Source organism: Anomaloglossus baeobatrachus, chromosome 9 (assembly GCF_048569485.1).
Source record: "Anomaloglossus baeobatrachus isolate aAnoBae1 chromosome 9, aAnoBae1.hap1, whole genome shotgun sequence".
Classification (NCBI taxonomy): Eukaryota; Metazoa; Chordata; class Amphibia; order Anura; family Aromobatidae; genus Anomaloglossus; species Anomaloglossus baeobatrachus.
The window spans coordinates 178,904,950-178,924,836 of NC_134361.1; the positions used below are offsets into that span (position 1 = coordinate 178,904,950).

At 42.8% G+C, this 19,887-nt stretch overlaps 1 protein-coding gene across 1 annotated transcript in view; it reads left to right on the forward strand.

The window, feature by feature from the left end:
* Positions 1 to 19,887, forward strand: part of ASTN2 (astrotactin 2) — a 935,497-nt gene that overhangs the window by 414,655 nt on the left and 500,955 nt on the right. Inside the window, exon 6 of the mRNA XM_075324083.1 lies at positions 1,776 to 1,943. Within this exon, the coding sequence (XP_075180198.1) occupies positions 1,776 to 1,943 (168 nt within the window). The remainder of the gene's footprint in view (positions 1 to 1,775; positions 1,944 to 19,887) is intronic.

The following is a 19,887-nucleotide window of genomic DNA, read 5'->3' on the forward strand; positions in this document are numbered from 1 at the left end:
CGCAGTAATAAAAAAAATCTGCAAAAACGTCATTAAAACCGCACCAAGAACCATACCAAAAATGCAGAAAACCACTAGCAGACTTCCTGCCACAAGATAAGGATTTGCTGCAGGAAAAAAAAACGCAGAAAAAATGCCCTATGTGAACACAACCTAATAGTACACATGCCAATGAAAGAAGTTAAAAATTTTACATTTTGGTTTTATTAAAAAAAAAACAACAATGTGATAGAAGCTACAAACATCAGAAATAGCTCAGATGTGATGGGACCGTACTAACAGCATCACTGCATTACAATGCGGACTATACACATAAGCTTCGGTAAGCTGTTCACATTCCCCATGACTTCCTTGGGATATTATTAGAGCACTCCAACTCATGAAGTAAGTGAATCCAGTAATAGAAGTATATCAGGGGACTGCTGAATATGCAATATCAGGTGTGGAGTGACCTTCAGCTGATTAAAGGTGAATGTACACTTTGTACCACTGCAATATAAAGCTCTGATAGCCTTTACCTAGCTATACAGTATATTGGGTAAAGCTGTGGGGAAAGGTGGCAACAGAAAAAATAGGATCTCTGTACAATTTATTATTGACTTAGGGTATATGCCCATGACGGTTTTTCAGGCTGATGCTACAAAAGATCATGTTGACATTGCTCTGTATTATGTTAATTTTTTTGTCTTTTTCAGGCAGGTTCCTCGTGGTATCTGCCTGTAAAATTGGCAAAAAATTAAATATATGTTTTATATATATATATATATATATATATATATATTTAAAAATATATATATAATTTATATATATATATATATAATATATATATATATATATATAGATATATGTATAAATGTATAATATATAATATATAATGTATATATATATATATATATATATATATATATAAAATAAAAAAAAACTGTTGGCAAAATCGATCCGGAAGTGTCAAAGATGCTTTGGAAAAGAAAAACACTGGCATTTTACTGAATCGTTTGCCTATGGCAAAAGCGATGGCAGGGTCTAAAAGGCGAAATGAGAAAACTGACGCACGTCCTAACAGACAAATGTGAACATGTGCATACTTAACATGAAACATGCTCCAACAAATGAACAGCTGCACTCTGAAACACTAAGGCATGCAAACACTGAATACAGGAATTTGGAAACGCATTACTGGTAAAGAAGTACATTTTAAAATTGAGACACGTAGCACATAAAAAAGTTCAGTTTTATATGAGCCCAGCAGCCAGCTAGATGCCTCTACCTGGTCTAAAAAAGCCTACAACTTTATGGCCACTTCTTCCCACCAGTTTTAGGTGATTTTAAATTTCCTATCAGCAGGTTCCTTCCTGTCCATAAAGTTGTAGACTTTTTCTAGCCTGCATAGAGGCATTTAGATAGGAACTCAGCAAAATGAGACGCCTTGCCGCTGGCAGCTGGGCTCGCATAAAACTGGCCTTTTTATCATCTAAGTGTCTCAATTTTTAAATTAATTTCCTTAGCAGTAATGTATGTCACATTTCTGTATTCAATGTTTGCATACCTTTAGCGTTTCAGAGTGCCTAAAAGGCGTTGTGTGCACATTCCCTTAGTAGAGGAAAGCTTTCATAACAAAATAGTAAACATTCAAGTTATTTTTCTCTAAATATATGCCATGAAATGAAATTAATGCTATTAAACGTATAACCCGATCGCCGTTTTATTGTCTTTTGGATATGTCGTGATTAATATGAAGTTTTTGATCATTTCTCTTTTCATTGTTTAATCTGCAGGGAGCAGCTTTGTGATTAGTGAAGGAAGCTTTCTCGACGTATCAAACTGGGTAAACCCTGCCCAGCTATTTCTGTACTATCAGGCAAATGCCAGCTCTCCGTGGGTGCGGGATCTCTGTGGCCAAAGAACAATAGACGCTTGTGAGCAGATTTGTGACCCAGAAACAGGTGAGCCAAGATTTGACCCCATAAGAGTGATTAGAAGAAACTATCCTCATTCATAAAACATGATGCCTTGGGGCAAATCTACTCCGATATTACTGTAAGGTCCCTGGGCGGCTTTTAAATTGCTTCTAATGCTGCTATTCTCCTCGGTGTCTCATGTGTTCACCTTTATTACATTGATGGTAAGCAGTGACTGTCAGGACTGGTCTAATGATTGGAAAGTATTTGCTCGATAAACTATGATGAGAATGACGGATAAATGACTGCCCGCTCACGTCTACAGTATATCTGCACACTTTCTGGTTCAAGGGGGTCCACGCTAAATAAAGAGGAACAAATTGGTTAAGTTTAACAATGGATGTCCCGGACTAACATACTGATGACCTATGGCTTATTGAGTTAGGTCATCAATATGAGATTTGGTAGGGGTCCGATATCCAAAGACCCCCACAAGTCAACTGTAACATGCTCTAGTGGTGGGCAATTGTAATCATATGATTGTTTAGTATTTGCTCGTGGTTGGAAAACAACGGAGTTAGCATTTTTATCTCGAAAACGGAACGAGATAGAGAAAAAAAAGTGAATTACAAAGTTTTAGGGCATCATCAATTCAATACGAATCGACACCTTGCATACAGAAATGCTATGATATGAAACCCATGACCCCCCCCCCCAAAACATTGAATGCTGGTCATGCATATGGCGCTCATTTAACTTTGGTGCTCAGAGTGGCCACCGTCAGCTGCAATGCACATCTGGGCTCTGGACAGCATACTGTATCTTGCTGCACGTTGTGCAATATGGTAGGTGACACGTTTACACAAGCATCTGTGATACGTCGTCGTGGTCCTGCAATGTTGGTGGAGGGGTCGCATACACCTGCTGTTTGATGTGACCTCCCAGAAAGAAGTCCAATGGGTTCAGGTCAGGTGAGCGGAGGCCACTCCACGCAGCCACCATACCCAATGACTTGTAGGAAGGTCTCCATGAGGTATCGCTTCATGCCCGCAGCCTTGTGAGTTTTACATGTTCTAATCATAGCATTTCTGTATGCAAGGTGTCGATTCGTATTGAATTGATGATGCCCTACAACTTTGTAATTCACTTTTTTCCTCTATCTCATTCCGTTTTCGAGATAAAAATGCTAACTCCATTGTTTTCCATCAGGTGGCGCTATAGGTGGTTTCCTTGCATAGCGCATGGATTCTTTACTATACCTAGACACCATTTCTATGCCTATAGCTGCAAGTTAATGGCTGTGGACAGGATATGGGTGGACACACTGTATAAGAGCCCATGCCACTCTGTATAATGCAAAAAATACTTTTAGAATATTCACCTAGGGGGGGCGCTCTAGTTCGATGGGTATCTCAGCTCTTCAGTCCAGCGCCTCCTCTCTCCGGTCTGACGCCTCATCTCTGCAGCGATCGTCGTCCTCCTTCTTCTGAGGTCTATGTGCATGACACGTTAGTGCCAGGCACATTAAATGGCATTGAGGTCCTGTGCAGGCGCACTTTGATCTGCCCTGTTCAGAGCAGATCAAAGTATTGCAGTGCGCATGTGCGGGCAATCTTTAACCTTTCCTCATTCCTGCGCATTACAGTACTTTGATTTGCCCTGAGCAGGGTAGATCAAAGTGCATGTGCGCGGGACCGCAATGTTGGCCTGTGTGGATGACGAAGACTTGTCATCCACACTGGGCTGGGTAGAAGGAGGATGGATATCGTAGTAGAGAGGAGGTGCTGGACTGGAGAGCAGTGACACCCTTTGGAACAGACCTCCTCCTAAGTGAGTATTATAAAGGTGTTGTTACGCTCACCGAGGAGCGGCGAGCGTCCGGAGGTGGACCCACTGGACCATGCACCGGACTCCCCTGAGAAGGCGACCAGCAGCAAACCCCTATACAGGGACTGTGCAGCGCCTCCCCAGAAGGCCTAAATGCACGGCAGCCAGGAACCGGTAGTAGGAGTCTCTGTAAGGCCAGGTGTAGCAAGGTTGTGACGTCCGCAGCCGGCAGAACACGGGAATGGCACCGGAGATGTTCACAGCAGGTGGCGTCCACAGTAGGTACGGCACAGATAATGTCCACGGCAGGTAGGGCACGGTGACGTCCACAGCCGGAATGGTACGGATGGCACTAGGGTGAGAAAAGGGATTAGAACCAGGTATCAAATGCACAGGTAACAGAACAAAGGGGTCTGGACACTGGCAAAGCTCTAATGGAAGCGTTGCTCGGGCACCTGCTGCCGGGGGAGGTGAACCTAAATACCCATTAGGTAACAAGGGGGTAAAGGGGGCGTGGCCTTGCACGCAGCCTAGAGTCACTTACTGCAATTCTGTGTGAGGATGGGAGACAGGAAGAGACTGCAGCAGGCCTGGGAGCAGGACGTACAGCAGGACCCGGACCAGGGGCAGCACCTGCAGAGCCATGGGACCGGTAAGAGGAAAGAGGTCGCTGCCTGGGGCTATGACCAGGAGTGCACGTGGGAGCCATGCTGGGACTGGGCAAATGTGAGGGAGCGCGACCCCCACGGGGTCTGGTGGGACCAGGCGCTACAGGTGTTTTTATGTTATACAGAGCGGCTTGGGCACTTATATACAGTATTCTGGAATGCTGTATATAAGGGCTCACTAGTGGTGGCCGCAGGATATAGGGGCCTAATCCGGTGGCAGGTTCCCATTAAAGGAAATCTTTAACGTCGGATAATTCTATTTACCTGCAGATATTGGGTTAAACTGCAAGCGAATAGTGTTAGGAAGGTGCCAGGCCAACTGAAAGGGTGGCACTGGGAGAAAATAAACTTTTTTTCTCCCAGGAGCTACTAGCTTTGAGCCATACAGGTGTGCTTGAAGCAATTACAGCCAAAAGCTCCCAGGGGCATGCTCATAAGTTCTCTTTAAATAAAACACATACACATCTACACATCTGGTAAACATTTATTTTACATGGGTTACCCATAATAAATGCATGCCGCCACATCAAAAAAGTCAGCTAATAGTTATATAACCTAATGTGGTTTTCTGTTGTGGTTTTTACTGCACCCCAACTGCAGTGTCTAAATAAACAAATAAGAATTGAAAGGGATTTTCAAAAAATCACAACTTATCCCCCATACATTGGATAGAAATAACTTGGTGATTGCTAGGGGTCCCTACACTCAGAACTCCAGTGTTCAGAAAGTTATTGCTATGCTGTGGATCTCAAGAATGGACTTTCCAATATGCATAAGAAGTAACTATTAATTTTGGGAAAAAACCTATAAAAATGTATGTCAGTGAGACTTTATCTAATCTAAAAGTTTCCTTTCTCTATGCTATTAGTGTATTTTTCGGACTATAAGATGCAGTTTTTCCCAAAAAATGTGAAAATTTGAGAGTAATGATAGGGATGAGTCTTATAGACTGGATGTGCCTGGCTCGCTGTGGGGGTACCACGGTGGCAGTAGAACGGGGTCACAAGAGGCAAGAGCAGGGTTGCCGCTGCAGAAAGCCGGCGGCTTGGAAGAACATATGCGTCTGCTATTCAAGAAAATGAATATTCATTGCTCCCCACACTCATAATTCGACCCCCAACCTCCTGGCACCGGCTTCAGGACTTTTTTTGTGTGAAACAAACTGTAGTATTACTCATAATATTTGGTCCAAACAACTTTTTCATCAATTTTCATTTCATTTTTCGGGTAGGAGCCGTGAACTAAAAACAATAAATTCGGAATCGTTTTGTAATTGTGTGTTCACTGTGCAGTAAAATTATTACGCAGATCAATATGGTTGGGGTGATACCAAATTTATTTTATTTTTTTTATATATTTTTTTGTTTTGTCATTATATTCTGAGAGCTATACCTTTTACATGTTCCTGTTCCAGAGATTTTCTTGTGTTTGTGTTTTAGGTAAAGAACTTCATTTTTACTGTTAAAATATTGGGACACATATGACTTTTTTGATCAGTATTTATTTCATTTTTTTGATGAGGCAGGATAAACAAAAACAGCAATTCTACTATAGTTTTTTGTCCATATTTTAACAACATGCACCATGTAGGATAAATAATACAATAATTTTATAATATAAGGTTAGTACAAATGTGGTGATACCACGTACCATATTTTTCAGACTATAAGACCCACTTTTTCTGCAAAATTTTGGAGGAAAGTGGGGAGTGCGTCTTATAGTCTGGATGTACCTGGCTCGCTGTGGTGAGAGGGTAGCGGCAATGGAGCTGCTCACAGGAGTCAGGAGCAGGGTTGCCGCTGCAGAAAGTTGGTAGCTGGGGTGAACACGTGTGTCTGCTATTTAAGAAAATGAATATTCACTGCTCCGAACACCCATAATGCCGCACACTTCTCGGCACTTAGGATTATGGGTCAGGGGAGCAGTGAATATTTATTTTTTAACAGCTGGCAGCTGACGTCGGCATGCGATTGGGGGCACATGGCAGTGACATCATGTGCTGCCCGTCACTTGCACGCTGAAGTAAGTTGCTAACATTAGAAGAGGATGCCGCGCACCAGGGAAGCAGAGGGAAGATATATATATATATATATATATATATATATATATATATATATATATATATATGTAACCAATAAACTAGCATAACGATGGTCGGCCAGGTCTACAAGTGTGCTTCACCTTTTGTGTCCCGCTTCTTCCCCATAGATTGTAAGCTTTTGAGCAGGGCCCTCATTCCTACTGTAGCTGTTGAATTATGTACTACTTTGTCCTGTTTTTGTCTATACAAGCCCCCACCTGATTGTAAAGTGCTGCGGAATATGTTGGCGCTATATAAATAAGCTTTATTATTATATTATTATTATTAATATTAATAAGGTGAGTATAGTAATTTATTTTTGTGTGTGTTTAAAAAAGCAGGATAACGGGAGGCATATATACCAGGATGGGCCCATGATGGGGGACATATATACCAGGATGGGGGAGATATTTACTAGGTTGGACCACATATATACAAAGATGGGGGACATATACAGTACAGACCAAACGTTTGGACACACCTTCTCATCTCTAGAATAACTGTTAAGAGGAGACTTTGTACAGCAGGCCTTCATGGTAAAATAGCTGCTAGGAAACCACTGCCAAGGACAGGCAACAAGCAGAAGAGACTTGTTTGGGCTAAAGAACACAAGGAATGGACATTAAACCAGGGGAAATCTGTGCTTTGGTCTGATGAGTCCAAATTTGAGCTCTTTGGATCCAACCACCGTGTCTTTGTAGAAAAGGTGAACGGATGGACTCTACATGCGTGGTTCCCACCGTGAAGCATGGAGGAGGAGGTGTGATGGTGTGGGAGTGCTTTGCTGGTGACACTGTTGGGGATTTATTCAACATTGAAGGCATACTGAACAAGCATGGCTACCACAGCATCTTGCAGCGGCATGCTATTTCATCCGGTTTGCGTTTAGTTGGACCATCATTTATTTTTCAACAGGACAATGACCCCAAGCACACCTTCAGGCTGTATAAGGGCTATTTGACCAAGAAGGAGAGTGATGGTTTGCTACGCCAGATGACCTGGTCTCCACAGTCACCAGACCAGAACACAATCGAGATGTTTTGGGGCGAGCTGGACTGCAGAGTGAAGGCAAAAGGGCTAACAAGTGCTACGCATCTCTGGGAACTCCTTCAAGACTGTTGGAAAACCATTTCCGGTGACTACCTCTTGAAGCTCATCAAGAGAATGCCAAGAGTGTGCAAAGTAGTAATGAAAGCAAAAGGTGGCTACTTTGAAAAACCTAAAATATAAGACATATTTTCAGTTGTTTCACACTTTTTTAAGTATTTCATTCCACATGTGTTAATTCATAGTTTTGATGTCTTCAATGTGAATCTACAATTTTTAGAGTCATGAAAATAAAGAAAACTCTTTGAATGAAACTTTTGGTCTGTACTGTATACCAGGATGGGCCACATATATACTAGGATGGGAGCATTTATACCAGGAGGGAGGACATATACACCAGGATGGAAGAGATATTGTCACGCTCCCAGGATCCCAGCGCCGCCTGTCACTCACCGCTCTGGTCCCCGGTTCCTCTGCCCGCGGCTGCTCCTCTCGCTCCCCCTACTGTACGTCCTCCATGCCTCCCGTCCGCTGGTCCCGGCGTCCCGCTGCGACCAGGGACTCTGGGCCTGGCTCCCCTGCATCTCCTCCACCTTCCCCTCTGCTTCCTGCACTGGTCTCCGGCCCTCGGGCCTCATGCATGCGCATTAGGGCACGCGCGCGCTCACTCACCTCTTCTTAAAGGTCCAGCGTTACTGGAACAGGATATGGCTGATTACAGGTACTGGGTATATAAGACTTCCTTTTCCATGTGGACGGTGCCTGTTCAACGTGTTCTTGTAGCTAGCTGGGCAGGTCCCTCTGTGCTTTGTACCCAGGTTAACCCTGTCCCTTCCACAGTGCCTGTCTGCCATCCCGATTGTGTCCGGCTTGCAGGAGTCCCAGGAGTTGCCCCGGTGACTATCAGCTGTGGATCCTGCCATTTCCCGTCAGCCTGTACCCATCACCGATCCCGGACTCCACCTGGTTACTTCAGCCTGCACGTCTCGCTAGACCTGGACCCCGTCAGCTGTTACCACTCGGCACCTGTACCCGGTTCCAGTCACCCATCCGGCATACGGTTCCCACTGGACTCATAGCCCTATCCCAAACTCACTTGTGTCCCAGCTGCTATGCATCTAGGCCCTCTGGAGAGACCGCGAGACAGTCCCTGTATAGGGGTTCGCTCCTGGTTGTCTCTCTGGGGGAGTCCGGTGCATGGTCCCGTGGATCCACCCCTGGACTGAACGTAACAGATATTTACCAGGATAGGACACATATATAAAAAGATGGGGGACATATATACTAGGATGGGCCACAAATATACCAGGATGGAGGCATTTATACCAGGAGGGAGGACATACAGTGCTGGCCAAAAGTATTGGCACCTCTGCAATTCTGTCAGATAATATTCAGTTTCTTCTTGAAAATGATTGCAATCACAAATTCTTTGGTATTATTATCTTCATTTAATTTGTCTTCAATGAAAAAAACTAAAAAAAATTGTCATAAAGCCAAATTGGATATAATTCCACACCAAACATAAAAAAGGTGGACAAAAATATTGGCACTGTTTGAAAAATCATGTGATGCTTCTCTAATTTGTGTAATTAACAGCACCTGTAACTTACCTGTGGCACCTAACAACAGGTGTTGGCAATAACTAAATCACACTTGCAGCCAGTTGACATGGATTAAAGTTGACTCAACCTCTGTCCTGTGTCCTTGTGTGTACCACATTGAGCATGGAGAAAAGAAAGAAGACCAAAGAACTGTCTGAGGACTTGAGAATCCAAATTGTGAGGGAGCATGAGCAATCTCAAGGCTACAAGTCCATCTCCAAAGACCTGAAAGTTCCTGTGTCTACAGTGCGCAGTGTCATCAAGAAGTTTAAAGCCCATGGCACTGTGGCTAACCTCCCTAGATGTGGAAGGAAAAGAAAAATTGACAAGAGATTTCAACGCAAGATTGTGCGGATGGTGGATAAAGAACCTCGACTAACATCCAAACAAGTTCAAGCTGCCCTGCAGTCCGAGGGTACAACAGTGTCAACCCGTACTATTCGTCGGCGTCTGAATGAAAAGGGACTGTATGGTAGGATACCCAGGAAGACCCCACTTCTTACCCCGAGACATAAAAAGGCCAGGCTGGAGTTTACCAAAACATACCTGAGAAAGCTTAAAACGTTTTGGAAGAATGTTCTCTGGTCAGATGAGACAAAATACGTAATTACTTACCGGTAATGTGTTTTTTCCAAACCCATGACGGCACCACGAGAGAGGATCCGCCCATCCAGGACAGGAAACCTTCAGGTTAAAAAGGGGCGGTCCTCTCGCCGCTTCAGTTTGATTAAAGAGCATGAGAGGACCGCCAAAAAAAACAACAGGTTAGTATAAGGCCACCACCAGTAAAATTGTGGAAGAAGGAAAAAGGAAAGTGAACCAACCAACAATCCCCAGTGCAGGGTGGGAATATAAGGGTGCCGTCATGGGTTCGGAAAAAACACATTACCGGTAAGTAATTACGTATTTTCCCTCACCCTATGACGGCACCACGAGAGAATTACAGCGAAGAAAAAAATTAGGGAGGGACCACAGCCTGTAGAGCACGCCTCCCAAAGGTGAGGTCGGAGAAGGAAAGATCCAACCTATAATGCTTATAAAAGTTCGAGGGTGAGGACCATGTGGCAGCTTTACAAATTTGAGCAATGGAAACATCCGCCCGTTCTGCCCAAGAAGATGCTACAGCCCGCGTGGAATGTGCCTCCGGGACAGGAAACCAAAACTGAAGCGACGAGAGGACGGCCCCTTTTTAACCTGAAGGTTTCCTGTCCTGGATGGGTGGATCCTCTCTCGTGGTGCCGTCATAGGGTGAGGGAAAAAGTAGAGCTTTTTGGGAAAAGCCATCAACGTAGAGTTTACAGGAAAAAAAAGAGACATTCAAAGAAAAGAACACGGTCCCTACAGTCAAACATGGCGGAGGTTCCCTGATATTTTGGGGTTGCTTTGCTGCCTCTGGCACTGGACTGCTTGACTGTGTGCATGGCATTATGAAGTCTAAAGACTACCAACAAATTTTGCAGCATAATATAGGGCCCAGTGTGAGAAAAAAGGGTCTTCCTCAGAGGTCATGGGTCTTCCAGCAGGACAATGACCCAAAACACACTTCAAAAAGCACTAAAAAATGGTTTGATAAAAAGCACTGGAGACTACTAAAGTAGCCAGCAATGAGTCCAGACCTGATGGATACCGGAAGCGGTTGTTTGCAGTTATTTTGGCTAAAGGTTGTGCAACCAAGTATTAGGCTAAGGGTGCCAATACTTTTGTCTGGCCCATTTTTGGAGTTTTGTGTGAAATGATCAATGATTTGATTTTTGTTTCATTCTCTTTTGTGTTTTTTCATTGCAAGCAAAATAAATGAAGATAATAATACCAAAGAATTTGTCATTGCAATCATTTTCAAGAAGAAACTGAGTATTATCTGACAGAATTGCAGGGGTGCCAATACTTTTGGCCAGCACTGTATACAGCAGGATGGGAGTAATATGTACCAGGATGGGCAACATATATAGAAAGAAGGGGGATATATATATACTGGGAGTGGCCACATATATACCAGGATAGGGAACATTTATACCAGGCTGGAGGACATATAAACCAGGATGGGGACATACATACTTGGTTGGAATGGGCCAAGGATGGGGGACATTAGTGCGTAATTAAGGGACATTACCCCCATAACGGTGTCAGTATCAGATCCCCCCCCCACGCATAGCAGTGCATCATGACCACCATTTTTGTCTTACAATTTTTTTTTAAATATTTTCTTCCTCTTTAATCTAGGTGTGTCTTGTGGTTTGGTGCGTCTTATAGCCCGAAAATATGGTATCTTATTACATATTTATTTTAATAATTTATCAGATGTATCAGGAAGAAAATTGACATTTAGAATTATGTAGTTTTGTAAAAATGGAAAATGTCCTCAAATATATTTTATTTTATTATTTATTAGGAACTTTGATGAAACTTTTAAGTTTTGAAAATTATAATTAGGTTCAAAGAAATGTAAAGTTTCTTTTGTTCCAGATATGTCCTTTTATCATGCAGTAACGGGATAGTGATCTTGGAGGCTACCTGTGGTCATTAAGTGACAGAAGAAAATTAAAAATGTAGAACATCTCTGAATTTTAAAGACTGTTAATCAATATTCAGGCGCTAGTAAATTATTATGCTCATACACTGTGTGCAGAATTATTAGGCAAATGAGTATTTTGATCCCATGATACTTTTTAGACATGTTGTCCTACTCCAAGCTGTATAGGCTGAGAACCAACTATCAATTAAGTAAATCAGGTGATGTGCATCTCTGTAATGAGGAGGGGTGCGGTGTAATGACATCAGCACCCTATATAAGGTGTGCTTAATTATTAGGCAACTTCCTTTCCTTTGGCAAAATGTGTCAGAAGAGAGATTTGACGGGCTCTGAAAAGTCCAAAATTGTGAGATGTCTTGCAGAGGGATGCAGCAGGCTTGAAATTGCCAAACGTTTGAAGCGTGATCACCGAACAATCAATTATTTCATGGCAAATAGCCAACAGGGTCTCAAGAAGCGTGTTGGGCAAAAAAGGCGCAAAATAACTGCCCATGAATTGAGGAAAATCAAGCATGAAGCTGCCAAGATGCCATTTGCCACCAGTTTGGCCATATTTCAGAGCTGCAACGTTACTGGAGTATCAAAAAGCACAAGGTGTGCAATACTCAGGGACATGGCCAAGGTAAGGAAGGCTGAAAAACCACCACCTTTGAACAAGAAACATAAGATAAAACGTCAAGACTGGGCCAAGAATTATCTTAAGACTGATTTTTCAAAGGTTTTATGGACTGATGAAATGAGAGTGACTCTTGATGGGCCAGATGGATGGGCCAGAGGCTGGATCAGTAAAGGGCAGAGAGCTCCACTCTGACTCAGACGCCAGCAAGGTGGAGGTGGGGTACTGATATGGGCTGGTATCATCAAAGATGAACTTGTGTGACCTTTTCGGGTTGAGGATGGAGTGAAGCTCAACTCTTAGACCTACTGCCAGTTTCTGAAAGACAACTTCTTCAAGCAGTGGTACAGGAAGAATTCGGTATCGTTCAAGAAAAACATGATTTTCATGCAGGACAATGCTCCATCACATGCATCCAACTACTCCACAGCGTGGCTGGCCAGTAAAGGTCTAAAAGATGAAAAAATAATGACATGGCCCCCTTGTTCACCTGATCTGAACCCCATAGAGAACCTGTGGTCCCTCATAAAATGTGAGATCTACAGGGAGGGAAAACAGTACACCTCTCGGAACAGTGTCTGGAGGCTGTGGTGGCTGCTGCACAAAATGTTGATAGTAAACAGATCAAGCAACTGACAGAATCTATGGATGGTCGGCTGTTGAGTGTCATCATAAGGAAAGGGGGCTATATTGGTCACTATTTTTTGGGGTTTTGTTTTTGCATGTCAGAAATGTTTATTGCTAAATTTTGTTCAGTTATATTGGTTTACCTGGTGAAAATAAACAAGTGAGATGGGAATATATTTGGTTTCTATTAAGTTGCCTAATAATTCTGCACAGTAATAGTTACCTGCACAAACAGATATCCTCCTAAGATAGCCAAATCTAAAAAATCCTCATCCAACTTCCAAAAATATTAAGCTTTGATATTTATGAGTCTTTTGGGTTGATTGAGAACATAGTTGTTGATCAATAATAAAAAAAATCTTCTAAAATACAACTTGCCTAATAATTCTGCACACGGTCTATATGGGTGTTACATGAAAAATATATCTAGCCAGTATATGGACAAATATTATAAATTGAAAGTTCTCAGTGGTTGATACCTTTTAATGGTTAACTGAAGAGATTGTAACAGATAGCAAGCTTTGGAGACTACTCCGGTCATTATGCCTGATCTAAATTGGCCAAAAGGGATGTGTTCTATCATCAAAGAAAAGTAGTTAAAACTCTCCCTTTAACCATATAGGATGAAAAAAAATTGGCAGAATGTGCACATATTGAAAAAAAACATAATTAGGTAGAAAGACTCTTAAAGGAAATCTGTCAGCAGGTGTTTGCTATGTAAGCTGAAAACAGCATGCTGCAAGGGTTAACACAGAAAGTTCAGGCATGCCTGTTTTGTCACAGTAGCATCTTTTGTTTATTTCTTATGTTTGTTTAAGCAGCAGGACCCTTATCATTATAGGACTAGAAACTCATGTGCACAGTAGTCCGGCATACCCCTGCTGTGATTGGTACCTCACAGTCAATGTTTACTCATTATTGAGACCCTGGTGTGAGCGGGGGACAGCTCCCTGGGCACAGCTACATGACCAAATGTAAAAATTCAGATTGTGTCAGAATATCTGCACTAAGTAATCTAAGTGAAACATCGTTGGAATCAGGATCTTTTTGCCTACATCATGCTGCTCTCAGATGAGGTAACCAAAAACTGCTGACTGATTTCCTTTAAAAGCAAGCAGAGAGGTGACGGTGAATAGCTTTTGTCCGAGCACGCACCGAGTGCACATTCAGTAGAAAGCATAGGCTTTAGGTGGCTTTACACGCTACGAGATCGCTAAAGCGATGTCGTTGGGGTCACGGATTTTGTGACGCACATCCGGCCGTGTTAGCGATGTCGTCGCGTGTGACACCTATGAGCGATTTTGAATCGTTGCAAAAACGTTGAAAATCGCTAATCGGTGACATGGCCCCCTCTTCCCAACTATCGTTGCTTCTGCAGTAACGATGGTGTTCCTCATTCCTGCGGCAGCACACATCGCTACGTGTGACACTGCAGCAGCGAGGAACCTCACCTTACCTGCGTCCCACCGGCAATGAGGAAGGAAGGAGGTGGGCGGGATGTTCGTCCCGCTCGTCTCCGCCCCTCCGCTTTGATTGGGCGGCCGCTTAGTGACGTCGCTGTGATACTGAACGAACCGCCCCCTTAGAAAGGAGGCGGTTCGCTGATCACAGCGACGTCGCAGAGTAGGTATGTGCGTGTGACGCTACGGCAGCGATCAACACATATCGGCCGTATGATGGGGCGGGTGCTATCACGCTCCACATCACTAGCATCGGTTAGCGATGTCGCAGCGTGTAAAGCGGCCTTTAGTCTTCTTTGTTGCCTATGCATTATATTGAATATGTACTCTACTCTATGTGCGTGGTCAGGCAGCAGATTGTGCACCCAGCAATCTAAGTGATACATTATTGGATTCAGGATCTCTTTGCTTACATCATGCTGCTCTCAGATGAGGTAGCCAAAATCTGCTGACTGATTTCCTTTAAAAGCAAGCAGAGAGGTGACAGTGAATAGCTTTTGTGCGAGCATGCACAGAGTGCAGATTTATTAGAAAGCATAGGCTTTGTCGTCTTTGTCGCCTATGCATTATATTGAATATTGTGCATGGTCAGACAGCAGATTTTGCAACCAGTAATCTAAGTGATGCATTATTGGATTAAGACTCTCCTTGCCTACATCAGGCTGCTCTCAGATGAGGTAGAAAAAAACCTTTATGAGATAGCCAAGATGATTGTCTATAAAATGAAAGTAGTCTCAGGATCACAGCTATACTCAATGGCGAGATAAAGAGCCTGAAAGTCAAAAGTTCAAAACATTGTTACCCTTTTGCTCATCTGTGTATGTCCCCCTTCTGCCGCTTTTCCGTAACTCACTAAAAATTAAAAAATTCATCTTACTCCACTCAAACTAAGTGTGGTGTCCCCTTCTGTAGCCAGTACATGGGCATGCCTGCTATGGTGGAAAAACATCACTGCCATGTGACACCAATGCCTGTCATGCCGACGTCAGCTGCCGGCCTCTAATTGGCCAGCGGCGTGTATTGTTGTGCAGGGACCCGACGGGCCATAGTACACTTCAGCTGAATGGACAGGTTACCAAGGGATGTAGTGAGCTTTCTATCAATGTAAATCTTCATGCAGAAACTGGATAAGAATATAACGGGGATGATTTAGGTAAACCTGCACGCGCATGGGGTTGGGCCTGATGAAGTCCCTTCCAATTCTACTATTTTCTGAAAGATATGTGCAAACATTCTATGAAGGTGCATCCTCGGATGCACATCCAGAGGCGCCCCTAAAGCATGGGCCCGGTTGCACCTTCTGTGGCGTGATGGTTGAGCACCTGCCAGATAGATTGACAATGATGGTGAAGACCAATCCGTGCCGATCCTCGCCTCCCAACATTTCCTCTTTTCTTTCGACCAGACTTTACAAATGAGCTTGGAAAATGATATCACCATAAATTTTTTTCAAATCTCATTTTACAGGTTGGGTTTCCATAATCTAGACAAAAAGTTGCCAGCAGTAACCTTCATTTTTTCTAAGTGGTTTGTGTCATGATCCAGGCTGGCTTTTCCCTACTGTGGTTACACCCAGCTCTGGCCTGGTCATGTCAGGGGTTAACTCCCTTGCCTCGTTCTGGATCCGAGGATACTATATCTTGCCCCTCTACCTATGGGTCAGTGCCAGTGATATTTCTGTTAACAGTTACCAGAGCCAGTATACAAGCTGCAAGACAATCTGTCCTGCCTCCCTGCTACTGTGTCCCGACCTGTACCCTTCCCTGTTCGTCTGCCTGTCCCGGTCCCTAACTTCCTGCTCCTGTCTGATGTTTGTGTTCCCCTCTGCATACCTGATATCCCGGCTTCCGATTCGGTTCTGATTTCTAACTTGATTTTGATACTCCCCTTGCAGTGACTTGACTTTCCTGGCTAGACCCTGACTGTTTGACAACTCTATTGCCCCCTGGTGGTTCGCCTGTTAACTGCCTGCTGAAGCTATTCTGCTGTACTTCAGCCGGCTTTCTGTTACAGTGTTCATTTGTCTCTCCTTCACTACTCTGCTGCCACCTAGTGGGGATTACGCTGTACTACGTCTTACTAGCCCTTTGTACAGTGTGATAGTTTGTTAGTGGTTTTGCTTCTGGGCCGTGATCGTTAGGCCCTTGCCAGATAGATTGACGATGGTGGTGAAGACCAATCCGTGTCAATCCTCGTCTCCCAACATTATCTCTTTTCTTTCGACCAGACTTTGCAAATGAGCTTGGAAGATGATATCGCTATAAATTTTTTCAAATCTCATTTTACAGGTTGGGTTTCCACAAGCCAGACAAAAAGTTGCCAGCAGTAACCTTCGTTTTTTCTGCCAAAGCTTACATATTTATATTGTTTTTTTAAGGCCGGCTATAAACCTAAGTGGTTTGTTATTGGTTTTGCTGATGCAAATCTACAACGCATAAAAATGTATTTGACTATGACAATAGTAATAAGATTATTGAAAACGTGCCATCGTTCCGGAGCTTTCAAATATGCGCAAAATTCCCCCTGCGACGATATCGTAGAAGCACAATTGGCGGTAATGTCAAATTATGTAGTAAAAACTGATGAGATGTAAATGTGTCCAAAGTAAAAAAATAAATTTGCAAAAAAAAAAAATACTTAAGGAAGTTTCTTCATTTCTCCAGAGCTTTTCTTATTGCTGACTGTATTTACAATATACCATTTTCTTATTTTTTTTCTTCTTATATTGGAATAAATATTATTTTTCTTCAAATGCTTCATCGCATCTGTATTTTCTCTGCATTGACCTGAAAAATACTAAGCAGTCTGGTAGGTAATAGCGCAGGGAATTTTTACTAGCAATAACCACAGGAAATATCTATCAATTCCTACTTACAACAGTACAGAAATAAAGTAGTGTAAAAGCAAAGTGCCAAGGCGAAAACTGCCGTGACATTTACTGCTGCCTGGAAACTAAATAGGTGTAAGGAGTGTATGAACTAATACTGAGGGATAGAAATTGGCTTTCTCTCCTTGTCTTTCTATGGACAAATCAGATTCTGCAAGTCGCCGCATGTATTTACGGATGACTTTTATAGAATATGCATAGTGTAATGCTGAACGAGCAGAACTGTGCGCTGGGTAATGGCCAGACGTGGGTGAATGGGACACATTTTTCATGCCTGCGAGGTAGGCGCAACGATGTGCGGGATAATGGCGCCAATTCACAAAGCAGTAATTCACAGTTACATATAGTAAAATTAAGCCTTGAGGAAAAAGTAGTTTATTAAATCATTTCTCTGGTTATCATATTTAATAAATTCAATACATTGTAGAGCGTTGCCGGAATAAAAAAAAAAGTTTATAAGCCATGCTAAAATAAAAACAAAGTAAAATAAGTACACAACGAAGTACAGGTGACTTTTAGATCAGAGGTCCCCAATCTGTGGCTCAGGAGACATATGTGGCTCGCAGCCAGGTCTTGCAATCAACTTTGAAGAGCAGGTCTCCAGATGGGGACATTTGTGAGTTGCCCAGCACAGAAGAGCAGATCGGAATGGATTTAGGCACCATTGGATCTTGGTATACTGCCTCAGGGTGGTGATTTTTGTGAAAAAGCTTTGGCTATAATTATACAGGTAATTGGTGCTCCGGGTGTCACTACTGTGAGGGGTGGGAGCTAAATGTGGCTCACGACCATCTCTCAGAGCAGAATGTGGCCTGCTACCCTCTGTCAGAGCAGAATATGGCTCGAAACCCTCTCTCAGAGGAGAATGTGGCCGGTGACCCTCTGTCAAAGCAGAATGTGGCTCACGACCCTCTCTTAGAGCAGAATATGGCTCATGACCCACTCTCAGAGCTAATGTGGATAACGACCCACTCTCAGAGCAGAATGTGGCCGGCGACCGTCTATCAGAGCAAAATGTGGTTTCCGACCCTCTCTCAGAGCAGATTCTGGTTTACGGCCCTCACTCAGAGTAGAATGTGGCTCAGGACCCTTTCTTAGAGCTGAATGTGCCTCATGACCCTCAGAGCAGAATATGGCCCACGACCCTCTCTCAGAGCAGAATATGGCTCTTGGCTCTCTCTCAGAGAAGAATGTGGCTTGTGACCCTTTCTTAAAGCTAAATGTGGTTCCTGACACTGTCCCAGAGCTGAATGTGGCTCTCAAGGTCAGAAAGGTTAGGACCACTGTAGATACTAGAGGTGAGTTGGTCAAGCTAAATTCTCTTTCACCTATTACCACAGATTTTTACTGAAAATTGTACTAGCCGAGAAGTTATTCTCCATAAATTTAATATCGCCCATTATGCTCTGGGGTCTACTCAGACCTGACAGCAAAATATAGAAATTGTAGAAAAAGTTTCAGGTGCCACTCAAATAGTAAAGGTGCACGCGTCTATGAAGGCATCCACAATTTATATCATGAAGAATAGACCGGAACGCCAATTAAATGAAGAATAATCAAGGAATTTATTCTATTATATCCATGCATAGGAATAAAATGTCTAATGATGCGTTTTGACTTGGCACAAGCCTTGTTCTAACAAGGCATAATAAACATAGTATACTCATCTTACTGCTCACCTCTCCAGCCCCTCTGCTCCTCACCATCACCTGTCTGGTCCTCATATTCTGATTACCACCACTCGCGATTAAATCCCTGGGCCTCTCATGCTAGGCTTGGACTCCCGGCTTTGACAAAGTCAGGAAGGGTCGGTGTGACTTTACGCGTGTGTGCACAGGACCATCCTGTCCTTCTTCAGAGCCAGAAGAGCTGAGCGATAAAATTAATAAACAGATTTTCCTTTTTGGTAATTTTTCATGGCCCTGTATCTTTCACAAAAATGCTTAGAAGCGAATTACCCCCCAAAAACCCAGCATTTTGACGAATGCAGATGTCTGTAAAATTTTAATAGAATTCAATTCTATATATTCGCTCATCTCTCCTACATCTCGCCTACATTACCTAAATGCCACATTTTATTAATTATATTACTGTATATTAGTATAATCCATAAATTAATAATTATGAATCTTTGGGACACAATGGGGATAATTATTATTATTATTATTAGTAGTATTATTATTTATTCAGTTATTTATTCATAGTACACACTATTTATCAATATTATTTATTATTAATATCCTCCATTGTGTCCCCAGTTATTGCCCCCATACAGTAATAATGTCCCCCTATTGGTCCCATACAGTAATAATGTCCCCCTATTGGTCCCATACAGTAATAATGTCCCCTATTGGTCCTATACAGTAATAATGTTTCATTATTGGTCACGTCCAGTAATGTCCCCCTATTGTTTCCATACAGTAATAATGTTCCCAATTGGTCCCATAAAGTAACAATGTCCCCTTATTATTATTATTAATTTTTTCTACTATATGAACAGGAATTGAGTTTTCATGATTCCTGTGGTGAGTGCCTACATGTTTTTAGAATCAGAGAGCAATCTTCTATAAATGTCACAGCAGAGGTTTAAGCTAAAGCTCTTCAGAGCAGGAATATGTGCTGTACTTGTTAGCACTGGATTGATAT